General features: G+C 37.1%; 1 protein-coding gene across 2 annotated transcripts; it reads left to right on the forward strand.

The window, feature by feature from the left end:
* Positions 1 to 117: 117 nt before the first annotated feature.
* On the forward strand, positions 118 to 26,587 carry LOC130675605 (zinc finger protein 62 homolog). 2 transcript variants are annotated; one of them, XM_057481385.1, is made up of 5 exons: positions 118 to 610; positions 1,619 to 1,792; positions 1,884 to 2,181; positions 2,288 to 2,471; positions 22,060 to 24,133. In XM_057481385.1, exons 1-5 carry the CDS (start codon positions 479 to 481, stop codon positions 23,558 to 23,560), a joined length of 2,289 nt encoding a protein of 762 aa, XP_057337368.1. In that variant the 5' UTR covers positions 118 to 478; the 3' UTR covers positions 23,561 to 24,133. The 2 variants fall into 2 exon arrangements, with proteins under 2 accessions (XP_057337368.1, XP_057337367.1); XM_057481384.1 differs by lacking the exon at positions 22,060 to 24,133 and adding an exon at positions 24,505 to 26,587 and having other exon boundaries at positions 120 to 610.

Raw genomic sequence — 26,587 nt, forward strand, 5'->3', positions numbered from 1 at the left:
GGAGAGACAGAGACAAGTAAGCAAAGAGCGTCAGCTTGTACGTTGGGTCGTTGCGTTGCTCGGCCATCTGCGATCGATACTAGCGCCCGGACTCACCCGAAGACTCACGGCAACGCCCGAGGCCATTTTTGTGCACACGCTATAGCAGGCAGGAAGAACGACGACCATTATCGTAAAACCACTACACTGTGAACTACAACAACCTGGTTGATGGTTTGTAAAACTGTACAGTCCGTCTAGTCTACACTCCGCTGCAAGCTATAATACGATCCGGGTTTAAATCAAGTCGGTGTCGGTGACGTCGGTGTGTATCTGGGTCTGGTGTGCTCGCTCGTGCGCTCTAGCTCAGACTCTGTCTCTTGGAACAGTACAATCTCTGTTTCGTTAGTGCCGCTCTCCATAAACGAACTTTTATTGTACTTACGCGTCCAACGGGCGCGGCTTGGTGTCGCGAACTGGCGTTTTTAATATCAAAATCATGTCCTCCTTTGATTATTTGGATTTGTGCCGACTGTGTCTTGTGAAGGATCAAGTATCCGTGCCGATATTTGAAGGAGATGGTGATGCCAGACAAATATTCCACAAGATATCCTTCTGTCTGCCGGTCAAGGTAAGCCAACTACGCCATGCATCACTCGATCGCCATCTTGACGACTCGAGTCTTTATGTTCCTTTACAATATTATCTATTAAATGCTTCTCAATCACTGAATATATCATATTTTTCATGCGTACTCACTTAATTATTTATTTTATCCATAACGTACTGTACATCCAGCCGCTATATTTATTTTTCATCAACGGGACATTTTTAAACCATTGCTGCTGATAAATTATACATTTTATTTTGTTTTATTTTATTACACTAGTTTTTTTTTTTCATCAGCAGGACGCGTCTGAAAACTTTGCCGCGCTTTTGCCATGTAAATAAATTATCACTGATGCCATTTGAATTTTATTTGTATTTGTTTTTTTAATTATTTTAGATGTGCAACTGATAATTTAATTACTAAACAGTCACCTGTAGCTCTGGAGAATTGAAAGTTCATTTGAATTTCCTGGGAACTATCAAATTTAAATTATCAAAGATTTGAATTTTTTTTAATTTTAAATAAAAAAGTTACTGGATTTAAATTAAATATTTATTCATTAGCACGTGACGCTAATAAATAAATAACGAAGTAGTACGCTGTGTTTTTTTTACATACGGGTTAATGACGGCTTTGTCTTGAGATCGATCCGTTCGTTCCATTTGCTTACAAACTTCGGAGAATTAAACGCTATCTCCAATACTTTTAAAAGACGCGATAAAAATAACGAATGATACTGAAGTTAGCCGACGAGTAATAATTTTTGGATTTTTTTTAAACAGTAAATTATAAAAAAAATATTTGAAAAAATTGCACCTGTAGTTTTTTAAATTTTCTACATGTGCATATTTTTAGTTTTTGTTTTTTTGTAATTGATTTGCTGGAACAAAAATACGAAAATTACAAATTGTCTGCCAACTTCAGGAGCATTAAAAATGGCGGGTGTTTAAAAAAAATAATAAAAAATCTTTAGAAAAGGTGTTGGTTATTGAGTAATAGGTATTAATAAATTAATAATTGTTGTTACAGGTGGACAGAGAAGACAAATTGCCAAAAAAAATATGCGACGACTGTGCTTACAAAGTAGAACTGTGTTATCAGTTCTACAATACCACAGCTAATGCCGAAAAGCAACTGCTGCAATGGCTTGGAGAGGTTGGACTTGAAGACAAGCAGGATTATGAACAAGAAGTCATGAACTCGGTAAATATCTTGTTCAATATATCAACATCACTAATTGGTCGGGTAATTAGTGAGCTGATAAATAAATGAATTAATTGATGATGGGTTTCAGGAGATGATGAAGCAGGAACCGGACAACAGAATAAACGTGACCGTATTGTCGTCGGAAGAGCAATCAAACAACATGGAGATAAATATGATTGATGGGATGAGCCTGAGCTTGCCGATCATCATGACAAATCAGCAAATGCCCGCGGTGTCGATGAGCTCGACGGATAACTTGCAAACTATCCAGTCGGTAGCTGGGACCAGTGTCCAGACGACCCGGCGCATGCAGAAAGACGGGCATGAGGAGATTGAAGACACTGAAGAGGACGATAACTCGGAGGACGAGTGTGATGTTGACGAGGGTATAAATCACTGACGTTTTATTATAATTTAAAATTTAAATGACTTATTTTTTAATTTATTATAAAAACAGCTGGAGTTTGTGACTAATTTTTGGTTTTGAAACAGGAATGCAAGTCGTGAAAGAGGAGAGCGAAAATTCGACGAGCGGTAGCAGGTCTATGGAACCGACGACGTTTGTTAACGTCGCGTTATGCAACGAAGCCGGACCCTCGGGTCTACAGCAGCAAAAACTCGGTGATATGACCGAGATGAGTATCCAGCAATCGTCTGAAGGCGATACGAAAACTGGGTAAGTTTCTTTAGTTCTGTTTGTAAAAGTGTGAACGGCCAAAGATGTATTAAATGTTGTGGCGATCACAAACAATTTTTTTTTTAACACAAACAACTCTTGCTTTTAAATATCAAAGTCCTTTATTTTATTCTGCTGCAAATTAATTAATACTGTCATTGCAATTTAACTGATAATTATTTTTCTTTTATTCATTTATTTTTTTTTTCTATTAATAGTTGAGTCTTTATTATAAAACGTAAATTCAATCGAGTTTTTGTCATTGAGGTAAGTGCCTACACACCCCACAACCATCTTTGGCCCTCAGGTGTCCAGCAATTTGATCAATCGTACTTGGATAGTATTATTATAATAATATCTCTCCCTCGTTTTTTCTTCACTTTAAATATCACCGGTCTTCTTACAATCGATAGTGAAATAAAATATGCAAATTGCTGGACATCTTTAAATATTGTATGTGTATTTGAATCAATAGCATGTGTCTGACGGCGTTCATATCAAAAGACATCAACTGCAAATTATAAATTTTAAATTCAATAATTTCCCGCCACTAAATTTATAAATCATTTAAAATAAATACATATATTAATATAATTTTAATTGTTGATACATTTTGGTTTGAACGCTCGTCGGTCTATATATTTGTTCACTGCAAACAGATAAATTTTTTAAAATGAACGAAAGATTTATAGTAAAAAGTCTTTTGATTTTAAATGATCGAGTACTTGCTGAGTTGTTATATAATTTATCTGGTTGCATTGGACAATAATTTGTTTATGTTCATGTGTCGATAAAGTATACCACGCTTTACGTGATGGCACTATGCCGCACTCGGTCAGAGCTGACCGAAACAAATCACTGACAATCGATAGGTCGTGAATTTCGTAACTTGCCTATTACTTCGACTGGCCAAGGATTCACTGACCTCCATCCACTCTGACAAATTAAAAAAGTACTCTTATTAATATATATATACATATATATACAAAACATGTTCCACTAAAAAATGTACATATTTATTTATTTAATTATTTATTTATTTATTTATTTACTTATTTATTATTATTATTAATATTTTACTGTTATCACAATCGATATACTATTTATTATTACTATTATTATATTTTATTATTGTCAATATTTTTATAAAAACTTGCGAGCGCGATGTGTTACTATGGAGTATGAAAATCAAGGCATTTAATAATATATTAAAATACGGGAATTCGCGAGCGTGTTTTTATCTAAAAGTGAAATTTGAAGCTGGTAAATTTAAATTGAGAGGTAAAGCCGTCGATCTAGTGCTTGAAAAATTTTATATGACTGAGTTGTAAGAAAATGAATGAAAAAAGAAGAAGACCTCAATATTTACTGAGGAGTCAAGAGGAGAGACAGATAAAAATTTATTCTAAGGCGAGTATTGATTTTTTGTCCACTAGGTTTTTTTATTTTGACTAGAATTTTTTGGTTTTGTAAATTTATACAAAAAAAAATTTCACGTAAAATTATTTCACGTGAGTTAGTTGATTCTCATTTTTAAATACTTTTTTATTTATTTATGAGAAAATAGATTTATTTTTTTTGTTTATAATTTTTTTTATTTTTGTTGCGTACAAAAGGACGTTATCTTGGTGCACTAGCGAGTGTGTCCTTCGCGCGAACACGAAAGAATAAAATTGATGAAAGGGTGCCTGGTATTTTAGTTTGGCGAACCGGTTTTCTGCGAGCACCAGCAGCGGCAGAAATATCGCTAGTGGGTTCTCTGGCCGTGACTTAACCGAGTGTTGGATGACCGCGGCCTTTGCGGTCTCCCCGATCACGTGCTGCCCGAGCTGTTTGCTGTCGCATCCGCGGTTCAGCCATTAAATTTTTCCAGAGCACCTTTTTCTCCGTTCGACACTGAGATGCGTCCGTCTTTTTTTAATTCTCATATTTTTTATGAATTATTTTTTCTAATGAAATTTTATAAAATTATTTTATTTATTTTTACTGCTGATTACTCGGCTGCATTTTGCGCCAGTGTCAGGCTCTATACTTTATGACAACTTTTTTTTCTTTTAAATAAATTAAATTACTAAAATAAAAACTAATCAATACATCAAATTGATGTGAGTGCGAGTGAAACATAATGATCTTGAAGAAATCACTTGCACAGGCTGTCCAGAAGATTTATTATTTACGGAGTTGGATTATCGTTTTAAGGTGAGGTAAATTATTTTATTATTATTAAGCTTCAACGGTATAGAATTATTATTTATATTTTTTTTATAGAACAGTAACAAGACTTTTTTATTTTAAAAACTACAAGCGGTTGTATTTTTTAAATCCATATATTTATATAAAAATTTTTTTAAAATTGACAATAATTAAATAAATAATTTAAATAAAATAATTCGCGTATAATGACAGTATCAGCAATGCTCAGCACCTTGCACAGCCATTTGGCAGACTCACTCGCAAAATATACATCCAATGATTTTTTATTATTACTATTATTTATATTATATGTCATCACCGCCTGCTAATCGTGTTAACGTCTGCAACTGGATGCAAAAAAAATAAATAAATAAAAAAAAAAAAAACATTACAAAAAAAAGTAAAGTCCACACTTTTGTAAACGGCACCATTCTCCGTAGGATTGTGTCGATGGGTGTTTGTGTCAATTACAGGGAGACTGAGAGCTTTGGTGGTTTGTCTGGAATGCTACGTCAAATTCTATCACCATCACCGGAGATCAACGACGGTGCATTTCTCAACTGCTGCAATCTGCAGTCAGGCATCTTCACCAACTACACGAGCATGATGTCACCAGGGGTTCAGTACATTGCTCCGATGTCCTCGCCGTATCTTCATCCCTCGCATCCGTCCTCAATGATACCGCTCGAGCAGATGGCTCCGCTGGAGCACCTCGAGGTCCACACGGAGTCTCATCAGTGTCTGAGCTGCGGTCTCGAGTTCCGCAGCGCTCTCAAGCTCAATTATCACATACGAATGAATCACCAGATCAATACCAACGACCTGCGTCGTCGTCTGGACAGTAACGACAACAACGGCCAGATAAAATACTCGTGCTCAATATGCGGCCGACTGTTTCCTAACTTGGGTCACTTGCGTATGCACGAGACTTCGCATCAGCAAATCATCCATCAGCAGCAGCAGCAACAACAACAGCATCACCAACAACAACAACAACAACATCAGCAGCAGCAACAACAGCAGCAGCAGCAAAATAATGTCATAGTTTCAAATACAACGCTGATGTCTCCACCACCAGAGCAGACAAACGACCAGACCTTCAACTGCGATCGATGTCAAGCGAGCTTTCGATATCGCACCCTCCTCGAGCGCCACAAGAAGATCCACCTCACTGGGCAAGACAAACCCTACACCTGTCCACGCTGTCCCATGCGATTCGAGACCCGGACTCTTTACAATCATCACGCTAAGACTCACAAGTCCATAATTCAAAGCTCGCCGACGCAGCCGATGCTGGTTAACAATCCATCCCCCACTAACAACATCAACCACATCACGATACCTACCTCGACAAGCAACGTGGCCATGGACAAGTCATCGTTTGACACTCCAGTATCTTACCCATGTGACTCCTGCACCAAGCAGTTTCACACAATCGAGTCACTGACCAGCCACAAAGCCGTCCACAGATCCCGGCCGCTAGTTTGCGACGTCTGTGGCAAGGGTTTCACTCATCGCAAGTACTACGTCGTGCATCAGCGTATTCACACGGGGGAGAGACCGTATCTGTGTGCGATGTGCGGCAAATCATTCACCCAAGCCTCGACACTCACTGTACACCGACGTTATCACACTGGCGAACGTCCGTACACTTGCACTCTGTGCGGCAAAGGCTTCGTTACGCGTACAATAATGCTCAATCACATGAAGAAACACTGAACATAATCAGGATTATTATTATTACCATTTCAATGGCTAACGGTGGATTGGATCCTTTATTATCAATCAATACTATTAAAATTCACGTTTTTCCTGTGATAATTGTTTCTTATGTTATTATTATTATAAATATATGTATACATATTGTTATTACTATAGATTAGACGGCGAGTTTGGAGATTTGACAACAATCTCGTCAATAGTATAGGGCCCGAAACAAAACTTGGATGTAGAAATTATTCATTCCATTGAGGTTGAAGACCCAGTACCTAATCAGGGAACTAGTATCCGATCACTCCTTGTATTTGTATATCTATATTTAGTAAATATAGATATATAAATATATGAGTGATCCAGGTACTAGTTCTCTGACCAGGACTAGTTCCTCAATCGGGTACTAGTTCTCTGATCTGGTACTAGTTCCTTGATCAATTACTAGTTTCCTGATCGGGTACTAATTCTCTGATCGAGTACTAATTCTCTGATTGGGTACTGGGTCTCTTGTCTTATAGTTTTTAAACGGCCGGCCAATATTAATATGTGCCTTTGATATGTCAGTCGAGTTGCCTTTATTACTCGAGTACTCGAAACAACGCGATCTCGCGAAACTTTTTAATAGTAATAATAATAATAGACAAAGAAAAAAAAAATTTCTAATTAAAAAAGTAACAAAAGAATTCAAAGTGCCTTGATTATTATAAGTGAATAAAAAGGAGTCGCTTGTAGAATCTTTTGATAAGTCGACTCATAGTTTTTGCCAAGTTGATAAAACGTAACTTTAGACTTACCGAGGGTTGAAAGTATATATCATAGGTATAAAAAAATAATAAAAATATTATAATCAAGTTGCCAAGTGCGGGTAAGCCGGCGGCAAGTATAAGTTGTAAACAGTGATATTATATTAGACTAATCGATTGTCCGTATAAACGTTTCATATTGATCATTATTACTACTTATATATTCTATGTTATTTTATGTAATACTTGACGGCAATTCGTGCCTTTATACTCTACAATTACATTACTCGGTTGTTTTTTTTTTTTACTTTCTTTTTTTTTCTTTTTTTCATTCCGTCTATATATCAAATACTCAATTCAATAAACAAATATTCAAAATGTTTATCAATCTCTTAAAATTCGTACATTATTACTTTTTTTTTCTTTTTTATTTTTATTTTATTTCAGTTCTGGGTTCAAATTAAAGGTAAGAATAATTTAAATACCAGCGCAGTAGTTTTCAACAGATCGAGAGTCGAGTTGATTCACCTGATGACCGTCAGCTGAATGAAGAAAGCAAACCGCGGTAGGATAATCTGTCGTTTGTTGTTTTCAGATATCGCTCACTGAAACGTATGAATAGAATAGAAAAGAAAAGAAAAAAAAAATATGAATACGAATACGAATACTTGAAACAGACGGAGGGATTGTAACTGTAATTGTTAAATTACCAGATCGATTACAATTTAGTAAACTGTACAACAGGCAGATGTTCCCGTTCGCAATCCACGCGCCTGCGTCCATCAACCGAAGAAGAATCGATACGATAGCGTTTTCGCGGGCTCTTTGTACTACGCAACGTTGGGTGACCAACTTAATGCACAAGCTACCGGTCAACGACTTTTTGTATTTTTATTTTATTATCACAAATGTACGCAGGGTTTACATATCCGTCTGTCTGTTTGTCTGTCTATCTCTATATCTATCTCTATATCTACATCTACATATATATATCTATTATTCTATATGATTACAGTATGCAGTGTGTATTTTTTTTCTAGAACTCTTCAGCCAGTCAATTGAACCAACTTTAAATAAATAAATAAAGTCTCAACAACTATTAACGTCGTTTAAAATTAATTTATTCTTCTTAAGTCAGCTAGCTTCATGCAATTAACAAAACAAAAAAGAAATAACGATATTAATTAATAAATAAATAAATAATAAATTAGTAAGAAATAATGACACTGAAACGGTTTGATCAGAACTCTCTTACAAAATAAATAGAACAAAGTATACTAAGGAAGCAGTAAGATATTATAAATAAATAAATAATAATAAATAAAAAAAATAAAAAAATAAATAGTAATAATAATAATGTGGTTGATTGATTTAGTATTGTCTCTTATTTACAGATTTTATGTATCAAAAATCACGACGCTGTCACCGGACCAGTGCCACGTCGGTGAAATGAAGGTACTGTGCGAAGGCACAACCCACGAGCTGGTGCTGACTGAGCAGACTCTACAAGTGGCTAAAGATGAAAATCTCGACGAAATAGTTGTACCTGTCCAGACTATCAGTCAGTGCGAATTGTGTGGGGACGGATTTATAAGTGAAAAAGATCTTGAGCTTCATCTTAACACCCATGATCATCTGAGACCAAGACACGAGTACCAACTGATGGAGGACGTCGAGGAAGAAACTGCCGAGGAGATTGTCGAGTCCACGGAGATCGATGACGACAAAGTTGTTTACGTTTGCGAACACTGCGGACGGAGTTTCATGAATGCCGCTGTTATGAGTAAACATCAGCAGCAAATGCACAACAATAACAGCCCGCAAAAATTATACTCTTGCGAGCTGTGCACTTACACTTCACCCCACCGGCAGAACCTCATCAGCCATGAGAGACGTCACAATCAAGAGTACAAGTATCACTGCGATATTTGTGGCAATGGATTTTACACGCGTAATAGTTTCGAAGAGCATCAGTTGATGCACTCTCAGGAAAAGCCATTCCAGTGCGACATTTGTAACGCGACCTTTAGATACCGACAGGGCCTCCGACTCCACGCGAAACTCCACCAGCCTGATTACGTACCGCCTCAGAAAAAGCATCTGTGCGAGCTCTGTAACAAACGATTCTCGCGGAAGCAAGTGCTCTTGGTCCACATGCGGACCCACGGAAACAGCGGACAGCAGAGCGAATACACATGTCCCATATGTGGCAAAGGTGTGTCGAGTAAAACCTACTTAACGGTCCACATGCGCAAGCATACTGGCGAGAAACCTCATGTTTGTGACCACTGCGGCAAGAGTTTTATATCACAAAATTACCTGAGTGTACACAGACGCACTCACACAGGGGAGAGACCACACAAGTGCACTCACTGCGAAAAAAGGTTCACGCAGCGGACTACTCTGGTGGTTCATCTACGAGGACACACCGGCGACAGACCTTACCCGTGCACTATTTGCCACAAGTCATTTGCCTCAAAGACTATGCTGAACAGTCATCTCAAGACTCACGCGAAGCAGACCGCCAGAGAACAGCAGCACGAGCTGCATCTCCAGCCAGAGCATCTAGAAGAAGAAAACTATCACGACCAATTGGAGATGCATGATTCGATGCAAGACTCAATGCACGACTCAATGCACGAGCCAGACCACATAACTGAACATATTACTGACCACCTACAAGTTGACGATCTGCATCCAGATGAACTTCATCACGAGGAACTGCAGGATCAATCCCAGACACGTGTTATTGAGACTGTCTCTGTTTTGCTGTCCGGTTAAATTATTAACTATTAATTATTGAATATTATTATTATTATTATTTTATCTTTTCGTGATATTTTGTCGGGATAATTCTGGGTCTGTTTCGCAGCTTAGATAATTTAAATAACGCCTCGAACAATATACAGTTTTATAATTGTAAATATTATCATAAGTTTAATTAACTTTTCATTTTATTTTAACTTTTGTTCCGGTCGATTAAAACACTTGAGTTTTATGGACCAACTCCGAAGCACAAAAATAAAAGCCTCAACGTTCGCTAAATATTTAAGTTTAAAGTAATGAAAATAAAAAAAAAAATAAAAAATAATAATGATTATAAAAAATATATGTAATAGTAAAGGTTATTGAAGATATGAGATTATATTATTACATACTCTATATATAATGGTAAAATAATTGTACTGTTTTTACGCGAATGTTTATTTATTTCTACATGAATTCAAGTAAACAAACTATTATATATATTATATATTATATATATAAACAATGTGAGTTAGCTATTAGCTATTGAAAAATCTGTCCGTCTGTAATCAATGACTCGCGTTCAATACTTTGTCTGCTCGTTATTATTTCTTTACGTGATGTAATAATTTTTTTTTTTTCTTATTAAAGTAAAACAAAACTACCGACATCAGGTGGGCTTCAGTATTTTTTGTTTATCTAAGAATCGTAATGAAATAATTGCGGATTAACTTTTTAGACTCGATTGTTTGATGATAAATGTATATAAATCAGCAGTCAACGACTTGATTATTAAATATAAATAATGATGGTGATTGTCCAGATATTATTTTGACTTCTTTGAAGCAAAACAAAGTTTCTGTGCCTTAGTAAGAGAAATAAACATGATAATATTATTAATTAATAAATATAAATATAAATATAATTATTAAGGGCATTCTCAAAGTGCCCCCCATTTTTTAAAAATATACAGTGACTTCAAACTGTCATAATCGTATTCAAATTTTATTAATTAACTAAAAATAAAATTGAAACCTTAATCAAAAAAAGGACAATTGAGAATTTTCGAATTACTTACAGTTGTCATCAATTAGGAGTTTGAAAAAAAATTTTTGAATAAATTTTACCTACAAAATTTAAAAATTCTACATATATATAAAATTCCATGAAGATTTTAATGAGATTTAGTTGACAAATTTCGTTTAACTTCTAATTGATGTCAACTGTCAGTAATTTTTTTAAAATTTATACCTCAGCGAAATTGCCATCAATTGATACTTTTATAAAATTTTGATGCGCTTATGACAGTTGTCATTAAAAATTTTTGAAAAGTAGGGGAGGGGGGTACTGTCAGAATGGCCTTAATTCTTGGAGTTAACGATCACATTGATCTGTCCAAGCGGCATTTGTACAGAATTAATCAACTTTATTATTATTATTATTATTATTATTATTATTATTATTATTACTATTAATTATTAATTATTATTTTTAGAAGCATTTTAATAAATAAAAAAATTTTTTTTCAATAGATAATTAAATAATTGGCAGTTTTATTTATTACATTCCATAGTATTCGCTTAAAATTATATGCAATTAAATTGACAGCAGTTTAATTGACTATTTACATGCCGCCGGGATCAATAACTAAATCTATATCTATACATAAATAATTTGAATATTTAATAAAAATGTTGGCTGGTGAAAACGGATAAATAACTAGAGTTTTATATGTAAATAATGTAATTCAATTAGTTTAAATAATTATATTATTTTTAAAATGAAAATGTTGCCTACAAATGAAGTAATTTTTGTATGTAATTATTTTGATAATTAAACTAGATAGAATTTATATTTATCATTATTATCATTATTACTAGATTACGGTTTTTTTTATAGTTTACTATCAATATAATAAATAATTACATTATCACCGTCAACGACTATTTTTAATATATTTTAAATGAAATTTATTTTCAAAGGTGTCTATTTTTCTTCAATAAATTTTTTGATCATTATGTATAAATATCTAAATAAAAGTACATTATATACTTTTCAAATAAACAATGAATTATTTTTCTTATTTTATTTCCTACTTTACTGATAAATATTTATAGTAATTAGAATTAGTGATAATAATTAGCATAAGTATCAAAATAAATTGCATGGCGTGATGAAAGTTATTTAGATAGGACAGAGTATTGATTAAATCCTGGCTGAGTGATAGCATGTCCAGTTGGAATCCCAGTAAGCGAGTCAGTGATTTTGTTGATCGTCGGGCCAATGTGTGTCAGCATGTAGTCAAGTTGCTGGTTGAACGTTGGCATTTTTTTAATTGCAGAGACGGAAAAGACTTACTAGTGGACAGCGAGCGCTCTTCTACTCCTGGCTCGAAAAAAAAACCTAGAGGACGAGACCGTGTGAGAGGAAATAAAAAAGCTCCTTATCGTTGCGAAACATGCGCGGAAAATTTTGAAACAGAGTTAGATTTACTGGCCCACCATACGACGATTGACGACATCGGCTGTTGTCGCTCCGAGACACCCAGGGCTTCTAGACGCAGATCTTATCGGAGATCGAGGGGTCACAGTTCCAAGTCTGACTCGAATGACAGCGATGGCAAGCAGTCGAGGCCGTCGACTCCAGTCAAGACTCACCAGCTCAAGTGCTTCGACTGCCAGAAGACGTTTAAAAAAAAAAAGTATTTGAAAGTCCACATGGCTCTGCACGGCAGCCCTCATGTGTGTCATATATGCGGCGCTAAAAAAACCTCCGAGTACGATTTGAATATTCACGTGCGACGGCACAACAAAGAGTTCACCGAATTTTGCCCCGTTTGCAAAAAAGGTTTTTATCTTAAAGCCAATTTGAAAAATCACATGAGCAAGCACACCAGCGTAAAACCTTTCGAGTGCGACGTGTGTAAAAAACCTTTTGGAAACCAGATTTATCTGAAAAGTCACATGAGGATCCACTTGCAGCCGAACACTAGGAAAAAATACACCTGCAGCGTTTGCGGGTTCGAAACTTTCTACAGCTACTGCTTCAAAGAGCACATGTGGACGCACACAGGAGAGGGTCAGTTGCCTTGTCAGTACTGCGGGAAACTGATTCGCCGCGACTACATGAAAATTCACATCAGAATTCATACCGGGGAAAAACCGGAGGTGTGTGAATTCTGCGGGAGAACTTTCGCTTCCAGAAGATATCTTGTTAAACATCGACGCATTCACACGGGGGAGAAACCTTACAAGTGTCATCGTTGCGACAGAGCTTTTACTCAACGCGGTACACTCACTAGTCATCTTCGCACTCATCGAACTCCTCCTCCTTCGCCATAATTATTATTATTAATTATAAATTGATTTTTAATTTTTATTACAAAACTTTTTTAGCCCGAGTACCTTCTAGTCGATTTGTTCCGTAATCTGTTATCAGTATTAATTAAAAATTTGTCAGTATTTATTATTAATTTATAATGCAGTAGAATTTATTTTCAATGTTTTTTTTTTATGAATTAAAAAAATATATTTGAAGTACTTTCAATGTGTACAATTATTGCCTTATAAATAATTAACAAAAATAGATGGAATTGAAAATAAGTACCGTCGGATTTACGCGTCAGGAAGATCCAACTTGACGAGGATTAAGTTAGAGTTTTAAGTATACGATATATTGTTTTATTTTATATATATATGTATAAATTTATTTTTAGCTACTCGAGAAAGATCTTTACCTAGTCCCCGGACTAACCCGGGTGATAAATTTTCTGTTGACGGTAAACAAAAAAAAAATAATAATAATTTAGAATTAATAACTGAAAATTGTCGAATAAAGTAGTCAAAGGTTTGTTGCATTGACACAATTTGTGATTTTCAGGTGTCTCACCAAACTGCCAGCGTCGTATGCATACGCAAAGTACCCGAGAGTAGAGCAAATACCGATAACGTCCATCAAAAGTGAATATGTAGGAGATGTGATAAAAGCAAAAAACGCCAACGGAGAGACTGTGATCTCATCAGACGATAAACCAAAAGTAAATGTTATTAAGATAAAGTTACTGAGAGTTAATTGCGCTACCAAGGAGCCGCCGCCGATGATTCCGCTGTCTCTGCCTCCAGTCCCGCAAAAAAAGTCGCCGGCGAATTCCAAAGCAGCTACAAAATCTGACTCGAAAAAAACCGACGACAAATCTGCGCCCAAGACCGGCAAAAGGTACAAGTGCAAAATTTGCGGCAAGGAGTCGTGGAATTTCCATCAATGGGAGAGACATTATCGCCTGGATCACGGGAAACCCAAGGCGGAAAAATGCTCCCAGTGCGACCGCATTTTCTACGACGACGAGAAGCTCGCGAGACATGTCGTTAAAATGCACCAGGAGGAGCGGCCTTTTCCCTGTCACATCTGCAACAAACCTTTCAAGACCGACAAGTTCCTGAGGATCCACTTGAAGCAACACAACAAACGGTACTCCTGTGAAATCTGCGGGATGTCTAAAGTGTCGCCGTACGACTTGCGTCTGCATATGATGAAGCACAACAAAGAATATTACGCTCACTGCGAGTACTGTCAGCGGGGATTCTACACCAAGCAATCTCTGCAGCGACACATCCTCACGCACACCGGGGAGAGACCTTTTGTATGCAGGATTTGCAATGCCTCGTACGCCAGCGCGTCTTACTTGAGTTTGCACGCGAAAAGCCACACGGAGAGAGAAAAATTCAAGTGCAGCCTCTGCGACTACGAGACTTATTGGAAGACTTCTCTGAAGGGTCACGTCAAAAAACACACCGGAGAGAATCGCATAAAGTGTGAAGTCTGCGGGAAATCTGTTTCCAGTCAGTCGTACCTGCAAGTACACATGAGGATACACACTGGGGAAAAACCAAATATTTGCGAGGTATGCGGCAAGTGTTTCAGTGTCAGGAAGTACCTCATAGTCCACCTCAGAACTCACACGGGGGAGAGACCTTACGAGTGTAAAATATGTCACAAGAGATTTACCCAGCACGGGTCACTCAATTCGCACATGAAGGGCCACAAGGGAGACGTCACGAAAGTCGAAGAAATCGAGGTGATTGAAGAGTTGGAAGAAGAGTATCAAGAGTATCAAGATTAATAGTACTGTAAATTCCTGATACTTATTTTCTAAATGTAAAAACAGTTACGTGTCTGTCTTACCATATTTTAAATACAATTATTTTATTCAAGACGTTTGTTGTTTATTGGAATTCATTCCTCGTGATTTTTATTGTTATTTAATTACTTACTTATTTAATTAGCTAGTGTAGTTTTTTAGGTGACACAGAGGTACGTATGTGACAAGTGAGTAATATTTCAATTAAATCTCCGTAGTATCAGAAAAAATAAAAAAAAAATTAAACACTCTTATTATTTTTCAGATCGATCATTTTGACGTCTACTTTAGAATTTATCCGAGCGTATAATTATATATTTATATATACATAAGTTAATATATTAAAGTAAGATAATGGAGTGTTAACAATAATTGAAAAATCTAAATACCACAATATATAAACAAAATTATTTACTTTCAGATTGTTGTCTTCCTCAAAAATAAAGACGGAACATACGGAGATTTTAAAACGTACCGATCAAAAATCAATTCCAGCCGAAGAATCGTCTGATACAAAAGACAAAGAAACGGAAGTTTCAGTTAAAGATAAAGATAAAAATAACAAAGAGTCGTATGTCTGCAAAATATGTAACAAGCACTTCCGGTTAAAGAATCTCTTCGAAGGCCACTTGGTGGCTCACAGTGACGCGCGTCCTTACCAGTGTGACATCTGCAACAAGTCATTCAAACGCACCAGCACCTTGGCCGTGCACCGGAGGATCCACACCCGCGAGCGCAATTTCATCTGCGACGTGTGCGGACGTGCGTTCATCCAGGCCTCGCAATTGGCGATGCACCAGCGCCGGCACTTCGAGAAGTACATCTGCTTCTGCGAGCTCTGTGGCAAGGGATTTTTCACCAACGCCGAATTGCACGGGCACATGAACATCAAACACGGCGCGAAAGAACACGTGTGTCATCACTGCGGCAAATCCTTCCCAAACAATCACACTCTCGCGAGACATGCAAACATGCATGACCCGAATTTCAAACCCATTAAACATCAGTGTGAATTCTGCGGGAAAATATTTGCCTACAAAAATTCCCTAATGGTCCACGTCAAGTCGCACACGGGGGAAAATAAATACGACTGTCATCTCTGTGGGAAATCGGTGTCTTCCAGGGGCTCGCTCCAGGATCACTTGCGCCTCCATGGAGGTGAGAAATCTCTGGTCTGCGATGTTTGTGGTAAAGCTTTTCACAAACGGACCACACTGGTGGTACACAAGCGCACGCACACAGGAGAGAAACCCTACAGCTGTGACACTTGCGGAAAATCATTCACTCAGCACTCGACCCTGGTGATACACAAACGTTATCATACAGGTCAGCGTCCGTATCAGTGCACAGTGTGTACCAAGTCGTTTGTGTCAAGAGCGCTGCTCAATGTACACAACAAAGCCCACGTGGTGGTCGTTCAGCCCACGTAGCTGCTGTTCCATCAATCAGCCGTAAGCTCTAAGCCGTAACCCGTAAACAAGTGATTTATTGATCACCCAAGTGCTTTACCTTAAAAATACCTTCGCAAGAATTTTATATATTTTTCATTAAACGGAACAATTTTAAGTATTAATCTTTATAAATATATATAAATATTTTAAAAGTATACTCTAGAGCAGTGATCGTGATAAAAAAAACTTTAAAAAGTATTATGAGAGTCGAGACTTGTAACAAAATGTACGAAGAATTTTAAAAAAAGTAACAAATATAGATTATTAAAAAAAAATACTGAAAAAAAAAATGGAGATTTATCAAGTTAAATATTAATATCACCTTAGACTTATAATTTTATTTAAAATATACACTTTACAGGGAGTATGTTATTTTCCACTATGCGGTGTACGAAGACAGTTAAGCAAACAAACCATAAATAAGTATATAAAATAAAAGTTAAAAAAAAATTAACAATAATAGTAATGAACTAAAAAGCAAACAAACAAAATGAGTACAGATAAAAATGACAACTGAAGAGGTAAATAAATGACTTATGGATACGTTGAATTTTACTTTTCAGATTCACCCAGACTCGATGCCGCAAAATCTCACCGTATTACTCAATAGCAACAAATGATGAAGATCTAAGACTGACAAATGGTGATCCGGTTCTTGTTCAGATGGATGATGACAAGATACCTGACATTAATCCAGTTTATCCGTCCATTGAGATGTCTCGTAAGTCAGACACTGATGTCCCCCATAAATCAACCATTGATGTGTTGAAAGTTATAGATGAGGATTACGATAACCAAGAGGACATGCCGCTGGCTTATTATTGCAAGCTCTGTGCCAGATTTTTTGCCTCCTCGTTGCTGTTCGAGCAACACAAAGCTGATATGCACGAGAGCAAGCGGAAAAGTACTTGCGACCAGTGCGGTCGGGTTTTTCGTACCCTGGTCAACCTCCGCAAGCATATGAAGAAGCACAGCGGACAAAAAAGTAAAAAAGATTACGCTGAGTCGTCAGCGGAGCACTCGGACGTCGATGCCAGTGATAGAGACATCGAGGTCAAGAAAGAAAACAGATCGAGGCGAGAGTTGGCGTGTAAAATTTGTAACAAAGTCTTCCGACACAAGAGTAATTATCAGAAACACCTGGTGAGACACACGACCGGTGACCTGACCTGCAAGCACTGTCCCAAGAAGTTCCGTCTCTATCGTGACTTGACGAGACACGAAAAAACCCATTTCTTGCCGAGCTACATGTGCAAGGAATGCGACTACGAGACTACGGTGCTGGCCGCCCTGACAGTTCACATGCTGAAGCATACAGACAACGCGGGTCTGCCCTACAAGTGCAACGAGTGCGACAAACACTTTAGGAAAGCGACTGATTTACAGGAGCACTACAATATCCATTCCGGCGACAAACCCTTTGTGTGCGAACAGTGCGGAAATTCGTTTTACTTAAGGAGGCAACTGTCGGCCCACTGCCGACGCCTTCACCCTGAAATTAAGGCCAATAAAGTAACCAGCACGACGTGTGATATTTGCGGACGAGTTCTCGCAACAAAGCGCTCGCTCTTCCGGCACAAAGAGAGCCACAATCCAACGAAACTGTATCTGTGCGATTTTTGCGGCAAAAGTTTGAGCAGCGCCGAGCATCTGAAGAAACACAGGCGCATCCACACGGGGGAAAAGCCCTACGTGTGTGATATATGCGGCAAGGGATTCACGGACTCGGAAAATTTACGGATGCACCGGCGCGTCCATACAGGCGAGAAACCCTACAAGTGCGATCAGTGTCCGAAGGCTTTCTCCCAGAGATCAACGCTGACTATTCATCGTCGCGGACACACCGGGGAGAGACCGTACGTGTGTCAAATCTGCCAGAGGGGATTTTCGTGTCAGGGTAATCTCACCGCCCATCAAAAAACCACATGTGTCTAGATCTAGATGTAGATCTAGTGTCTAATGTATAACTCTAGGAATAAATAATGAAAGGAAACATCTTTTATTAATATTATTATTATAGCAGAGTATCAAAAAAATTGTCTTAAGTTCAAACTTAATCTATATTTTAAATTGTCAATGACGATTTTTTTTTTACCCAAGTAGCACATTTGGATTTTTGACATCTATAAGATAGCAATTTTGAGACTGTTTTTTTTTATCTCTCAAGGCACCAAAATGTTGACAAAACAATTAGAAATTTATCATTGAAAAGATGTCTACTTGAACAACTGGACATAAGTGACGACACGAAGTTGTCAAATTAAGACCAACATCCGTACATTTTATTTACATAAAAAAAACTTGACTTTGAGACAAAAAAAATTTTCTTGTCTTTTTAATTGACATCTTAAAGTTGTCTCTGCTACTTCAGAATACCCGAGTAGCCCACGGCTTTTTGACATCTATAAGATATCAATTTTGAGGCTGTTTCTTCGACCTACTAAAATCAGAAACTTGTCATCGAAAGAATCGGGTGAAAAAACGTTGACACGTGACGACTAAAAGTAAATTACAAATTCATCTAACCGATTTTTTTTAAATAACTTTTTTAAGACGAAAAAAAGAACAAATCTTCTGACTCAGGACCAAATCTGTCCGTCTTATTTATTTAAGAAACTTGAATGAGATAAAAAAAAATTGTCTTGCCTTTTAAATGACATCTTAAAGTTGTCTCTGCTACTTGGGTCCTTTAAAATGAAGCTGTTGCTATAGTGATTTAGTGTTTAATCATGAAAACGTTTATTTATAATAAGTATTGTTGAGGGAATGATGAAATTATAAAAATTAAATAATAGTATTGTTGAAAGGTCATGTATTAACTCATGTATTACTTTAATTATACATCACAAATAGATTTTATATTTACTTGGTTAAAATAACTTCTGTTTTCTTATTCACTTCCTCGATCCAGCTCGTGAATTAAAATTTCCAGGTCTGTCTGCAGGTAAGCTCGTCTATTTTACTTGATAATTTATTATTAAATTAATTAATTAATTCAATTTCTAATTGTAAATTTTTATTTTTCTAGATCGTTAATATAAATCAAGATCTCTGAAATATTTATTACTACGAAAGAACGAGTTACCAAAAGAAAAAGTTCACTTGTGAATATAATTACGGATAATACGGGCTTCCTAGTCCTCATTATCTTTATTTAAATATTCATAGTCTAGAAGTGGAACCGAAAGTTTCATTAAAAAAAAAATAATAAATATTCAAGCGCAAGTTTATTAATATGCGAGTGTATTATTTTTATTATGGTTTTATATTGTCTGCATGTGCTCGTTAAATTTATATTTATATTTACAATAAAATTAATAATAATTATTATTATAATTAATTGAGTTAATTGACATTTTAAAATTTTTTTTTAGGTATAACCGGGTACTGTCAGTAAAAAAAAATTTACTCATGACAAAGTCTCTAAGTGTATTAAGTAAAAAAAAATCACCGGTAATTTATGAAAACGAGATTATTAAATTTTGTGGAAAAGAAAAAATTTCCGTAACCATTAGTGAGATCAAAGAACCACCGGGAATTAAAATTGATAATAAAAAAGTTACGAGTAGAAAAAAAATGAAGAAAAAACAAATAGTCTCGTCATCGGATGAAGAAGAAACTTGCGCGCTAATGAAATTAAAAATAAATAAAAAACCCGAAGAATTTAAATGTGAAATTTGCGCTTCGTCATTTGATCTTAAAAGTAAATTGAAGAGTCACTTGCTGCGGCACAGTAACTCGCGGCCTTACAAGTGCGCGATGTGTTTCAAAAATTTTAAAACAAATGTGTACTTGAATAAACACATGGAGACTCATCGCGAGCAGACGGAATTTTTTTCCTGCAGTGTGTGCGATTTTAAAGCAAAGTCCAAAGCTTATTTGAAGATACACTTCATCCGGAAGCACACCGATGAGTACAATTACCAGTGCGAGGACTGTGGAAAAAAATTCAAAGTCCTGTCGGACTTCACCACCCACATGAAGGACCACAGCACGGAATCATGTGTGTGCGATACCTGCGGCAGCTCTTATCCCAACAAAAGCTCGCTCTACTTCCACAAGTACTACAAGCACAAGTTAAAAATAAAAGAGTACGAATGCGTGACTTGTAAAAAAAAATTCAAGAGCCAGAGGAACTTGAACAGTCACGCGGAATTGCACAGCATTAAATATGTGTGCGAGCAGTGCGGAGTCGAGTTCAAATTCAAGCAGGGACTTACCAAGCATCTGAAGACACATTCGGGGGAAAAATCTTGTCTCTGTGCTATTTGCGGGAAAACTTTCAGCTGTCTGAGCTCACAGAAAGTCCACTTGCTCACACACGCCGGCGAGCGGCCTTACGTGTGCGATATCTGCGGGCAGAGTTTCACCCAGCGCTCGCCCATGATGTTGCATCGCAAAAAACACCCAGGAGTTCATCCCAAGCCCCCGCCGATCAGAATCACTGAGCTTCTGCACGGCGTCAAAGACAAAGTTGAAGATGACAGACAAAAAAAATAATTTATTCAAAGCATCCGATGACGACTGATAATTTAAAGACCCAAAGATCTGCGAATTCAAAGTTCCCGGTCAAGGTATTTATTATTTAATTATTTTAATTTGTTAAATAAAACTTTGCAGTTATCGAGATCTTTTAGTGATGTTTTTTAAACGGCAATTAATGTTTTAGGAGAGACGAGACTTGACAGCAAAGAAGTTGGATCGATATCATTGTTCTGCTGCGGAGAAAACGGAGAATAAAAAATAAAACTGGGAAAAGCTCTCAGAACTTATAAATCCACAATAATTGGCTATAAATTAGCAGTCAGAACTCGAGTCTCTGGAGAGCTCGGAGAATTTTAAGCCGTTAAAATAATCGAAAAATTAAGCAAATAAATTAATTTACTTAAAAGTAAAGGACATTCCTATGGAAGTTGTCTATTTAAACTCAATCGACGCAATTAATAATTTTAGTATAAATTTTATTTGAAACTCCAGGAGATATTGAACCTAAATAGAGATTATTTAAATATCGGGACAGGTGCACATGCCCATTATGTACCAAAGCACTGATGGAGATAAAGTATAATATAAAGTTGAGCGATTTAAAATGCAATGGGATTTAACTTTACCATAAACTTTAATATCAAACTGGTGGCATGTGCGGTTGGTCTTAAGAGCAATTATTAACCGCATAACGCAACCATCGAAAAGTTTATCGTTTAAATGATTGCAAATTTGAATTACGTGCGCTGTCTCTCGAGGATTTTATATTTAACCGGGAAAATTCATATGGGAATTAAACTCTACCATGTAATTGCTGCGTAAAAGTTTCCCGACAGCTGACGCATTAGTCATCTGCCCTTAAAAAAATTATATGATAAAAATATTTATACTTTTTATGTAAATTATTTATAAGACAATAAATATAATTAAATTTTGTACTGATTTTTATTTATTGATTAAAAAAATAATTAAAGTGATTAAAGTGATGTGCAGATAATTACGTGTTTTAAAAAAAATAAAAAATATAAAAAAACTTGATAATATTTACTGGAGTAAGTAATATTTCGAGAAGACGGTAATTGAATTTAAGACAGTAATGACAGTAATTTTTTTTGTTCTAGAGTGAAACAGAGGAAAGATTCGCTGATACTGGAACCTACGAAGATGATCACGAGGTCCCAGAGTAAAAAAAGTAGCCCTCGGGCGACTCAAGTCAGAGCAATAAACAATTACTTTTGCGACAAGTGTAACATTAATTTCCCACTGGAGAATATGTTGAATCGGCACAAAGTCTTTCACAATATCAGCCAGCGGTTGAACAAAATGGTGCTGAGGAAAATGGTCCCCAAGAAATTACTCAATCAAAGAAGGGAATTCAATTGTCGGCTCTGTCAGTTTACGTGCGACAACCAGGAGGAGTTGATAGCGCACAGGGAACGGGAGCACACCGCGAGAGTGGACGAGGACGAGGACGAGATTAATGAGGATCTGGATATCAGCGGGGGTGAATTTAAAATAGTCACTCAAGAAGAATTGCTGGCCGAGCTTAAAGGTTTTGAGAATCCGCAAATACCCTCGGCTGCTGATGTCATTGCTTTCGAGTCTATACAAGAGGAAGCGCTTGAAGACGGACAACAAGGACAAGAGGGAGTTATTGATGAGCAAGCTTTACCTTTAGATGAAAATTCAAGCGGAAGCGAAGATGAAACTATTGATGAAGAAGCCTTGGATGAGGAATTGCTCCAGGAAAAAGAATTTCAAGAATCAATTGGTCAGCTGCAATGCGATTCCTGTGAATTTCAATGCGCTAATAAAAACACAATGTACTCTCACAAACGTCGCCACAGGATATTGGAAAATGAAAATCTTATTCTGTCTTGCGACGAGTGCGGCTACAAGGCCATAAAAAAATCATCGCTGCACAATCACATCTTCAAGAAACATACCATGAAGTCTAACGCACCGGAAGTGTATAATTGCAGTCTCTGCGAGTACAAAAATAAAAACAAGTATGAGCTTAAAATTCACATCGCGCGAAAACACACCCAGGACTACAAGTTCACGTGCGAGTTCTGCGGAAAAAAATTCAAAGTAAAAGGCGACCTGACTAATCACGTGCGCTTCAGCCACAAAGAGCAGCCGGTAATTTGCGACGTCTGTGGCAAGACATGTCTGAATAGCAACTCGCTGTACGTTCACCAGAAATTCGCTCACTACAAAGCGCAATTCGAGTGTCATATTTGCAAACGGCGGATGGTCACCCAGGAAAATCTTAACGAGCACATGATAAGACAGCACGAGAAGCGCGAGAAGGCCGTTTGCGACGAGTGCGGAAAGAGTTTCTCGCGCAACAGTCGGCTTAAAATTCACATGAGGATTCATACGGGTGACAGACCGTATGTTTGTCAGATTTGCAGTAAAACTTTTATCCGACGAACGGCTTTGAAGCAGCATCTATTGATCCACACTGGCATCAAGCCTTACGTCTGCGATATCTGCGGAAAAGCCTTCACTCAGAAGCCCGGATTAATCAGTCATCGTAAATCACATCCCGGAAATCATCCTCCGCTGCCTCGAGTTCTCATTGATCATCTTCTCGGCAATATTATGACTAGCAAATAAATATAAATAAATATAAATTATTCACACATTTTTTTTTCCAACATTTTGACATAAAATATGATATGTTTATTACTAGTATAAATTTATGAGCCGTTAATTATTGATCTGTAAATTTTCGCTTAATTAAAAAAAATAATAATATTTAATTAATTACTTAATTAATTTGCTTGATGTACATAAAAAATAATTGTAGTACAATTGGTCTGTAAGAATAAAATCACATGCACATGTAAGTATTTTTTTTTAATGTTTTTTTTAAATTTGTTTTAGGAAAAACCAGTGATAAAATGTAAAGTTTCAAGTGTGATTTTAGTTGAATAATACTTATAAATGTTATAAAATTGAAGTGAGAATATCTGAAGACCAAAGAAATATTAGAAAGAAGATTAAGAAAACACTTGAATAAATTTACAGTGCACTTAAAATTTTTCCAAGTTTAAAACTGATATAAGTTTAAAGAAGTAGTAAAATAACTTTTTAGTACCACGAGTTCATTGATATTTTATCTAAAGATCTTGATTATTAGGACGTAAAAAATTTTAATTATTTGTTAGTTTAATTAAGTGTTAATATTTAAGCGAAGAAATAGATAATTATTATTAGGGAAATAAAATGTTGCTATTGAAGTTTAATGTATTCTATTAGTAAATAAATGTTTGAAAAAAAAAAAAAAAATTTTTTGATAATATCAAAGTATTTATTGATGACTAATAATATTTTTATGTTGTAGCCAATCACTGCCAGTGAAACAAAGCAATGACTCCGATACACGTAACTTAATTACTATAAATTTAAAAATAAAAAAAATGCTGTCAGTATGAAAATAAAGTGAATCTATAAAAAAAATAAAGTATTATTAATAAATCTACGCACGAAATAATCGAATAATGACGTTGTAACCCTCGAAAAATAATGACTAACAAATTCATCCGCTGGTGTTTCAGATACGTCAATAAAACTGCTACTGCTACGACAAGAGCGAGGAATGAAGAGGAGTCTGGGGATCCACGGGGGTTTTTCATCTTTGAAAAAGAGTCGGTGGTGATGAGAAAGTGGCAAATATTGGAATTCGATGGGAAACCTTATTATGCATTTGTACCTGAAAACGAAGAGCCGATAAGTATGGAGAACATCCCGAGTAACGATGATCAGGGCGGCGATGATGATGATGATGGTAATAATAGTGACGAGATTGATTACATTATTCACCAGCAACAGCAGGATCAGCTGGAACACGAGCGAAGGAATGAAATTTCAAAATTGGCGGGCCAGTGCAAGACCGAAGGTCCGAGCGAGGAAGACGAGCACGAGTTGGTGTCTGTCGGAAACGACGCCAGCTTTTATGATTATCAGTATGATGTCGATACAAATATTATAAATAACTCAGATGAAATTGATGAGACTGAAATGAAGCCAATTTTAATAAACGATATCCGTCGGACTGAGAACGGCAAGGAGCCGACCCGAGGCGATTTGTATCAATTTAAAGTTGAGGGAAGCGTTGTGACGATTGAAAAACTTGCTGAGAACGTGATTTCCATAAAGAATGACGATCATGATAATTACAATGATAATGACAATGAAAATGATGATGATAATGACGAAAGTTGTGACGTAGATGAACATCATGAGGAGATTCAAGTTGAAGAGGAAGTTGTTGAACCGGAAGAAATTGAAATGGACCAGGAGCACATTTCGCAAAGTGAATTTATTGAAGCCGAGGAAGTGGACGGAGAAGAGGGAATCGAGGACGAGGAAGGGATTGATGGAGAAGAAGAGGTAGAGGGAGATGGAGATGGTGATAGAGATGAAGATGGAGATGTTATGGGCCAAGTTGAAGAAGAGGAAGAGGAAGAGGACGAGGAAGAACAAGCCCAAGAAGTGCCGCAATATATCGATGCGGACAGTATAGATTCGCAAGTGATAGAGTACGTCAGTGAGAACGAAGAAGACGTAGACGATGTTGAACCCGTTAGCGAGAAAACTTCCGAAGCGCCTGAGGGTCCGGTGCCCGTGGCGATGGCCACCAAGAGCCAAAGACAAACAAAATATCGACCGATTCTCCCCAAAGGCACGCCAGCACTAAAGTGCAAAGCTTGCGCCGAGACCTTTACTTCGGCGGTAGCTTTCCGGAAACACGTCGCCTGGACTCACAAAAAGAAAGTATACATTCAAGAGGACGGCGCTTACATTTGCGCGGTCTGCGACTACCGGACACTCAAAAAGAGTCTCTTTGCCGCCCATTTAGAACGGAAGCACGAGACCTGGCCGAAGAAAGGCCCCAGCAATTTGGAGTTTCCCTGCGTGGTGTGTGGGTTCAAGTGTCGGTCCAAGCACTCGCTCCAGTCTCACTTTATCCGGAAGCACACCGACACCTACGAGCACCAGTGCAAGTTCTGCCCGAAGCAGTTCAAAGTAAAAGGGGACCTAACGAACCACGTGCGTTTCCACCACAAAGAGAAGCCGATAAACTGCGACGTCTGCGGTAAGCTCTGTCAGAACACCGGGTCCCTGTACGTTCACCAAAAATGGGCTCACTACAAGCCGAAATTCGAGTGTGCGATTTGCAAGCGCAGGATGGTAACGCAAGAAAATTTAGACCAGCACATGGTGACGCAACATGAAAAACGTGAGAAAATAGTGTGCGCAGAATGCGGTAAAACCTTCACTAAAAAAGATTCATTCAAACGACACATGGCTGTACATACGGGTAGCAAACCGCACAACTGTCCTATTTGCAACAAAGCCTTTGCTCGGCAGTCTCAATTACGCCAGCATGTACTTATCCATACGGGCAAACGTCCCTTTAAGTGTGATATATGCGGCAAGGCGTTCACACAAAAGCCCGGGCTTATTTGCCACCGCAAGACTCACCCCGGATCCCATCCCCCGCTTCCCGTCATGCCTATCGCCGACCTCGTTAAAGAATTCACCGCCGAATATCTGATGGAAAACGGAAACGCGAATGACATCAACGACGAGGTTGAGGCTATCAGCGATTGATTATCTTCTTTTGTAAATTATTTT

This window comes from Microplitis mediator, chromosome 10, assembly GCF_029852145.1.
Source record: "Microplitis mediator isolate UGA2020A chromosome 10, iyMicMedi2.1, whole genome shotgun sequence".
Lineage (NCBI taxonomy): Eukaryota > Metazoa > Arthropoda > Insecta > Hymenoptera > Braconidae > Microplitis > Microplitis mediator.

Coding starts and splice junctions, on each gene's coding strand:
- LOC130675605 (XM_057481384.1), top strand. CDS start 479: ATGTCCTCCTTTGATTATTTGGATTTGTGCCGACTGTGTCTTGTGAAG. Junction 1,793..1,883: donor AACAAGAAGTCATGAACTCG/GTAAATATCTTG, acceptor GATGGGTTTCAG/GAGATGATGAAGCAGGAACC. Junction 2,182..2,287: donor CGAGTGTGATGTTGACGAGG/GTATAAATCACT, acceptor GTTTTGAAACAG/GAATGCAAGTCGTGAAAGAG.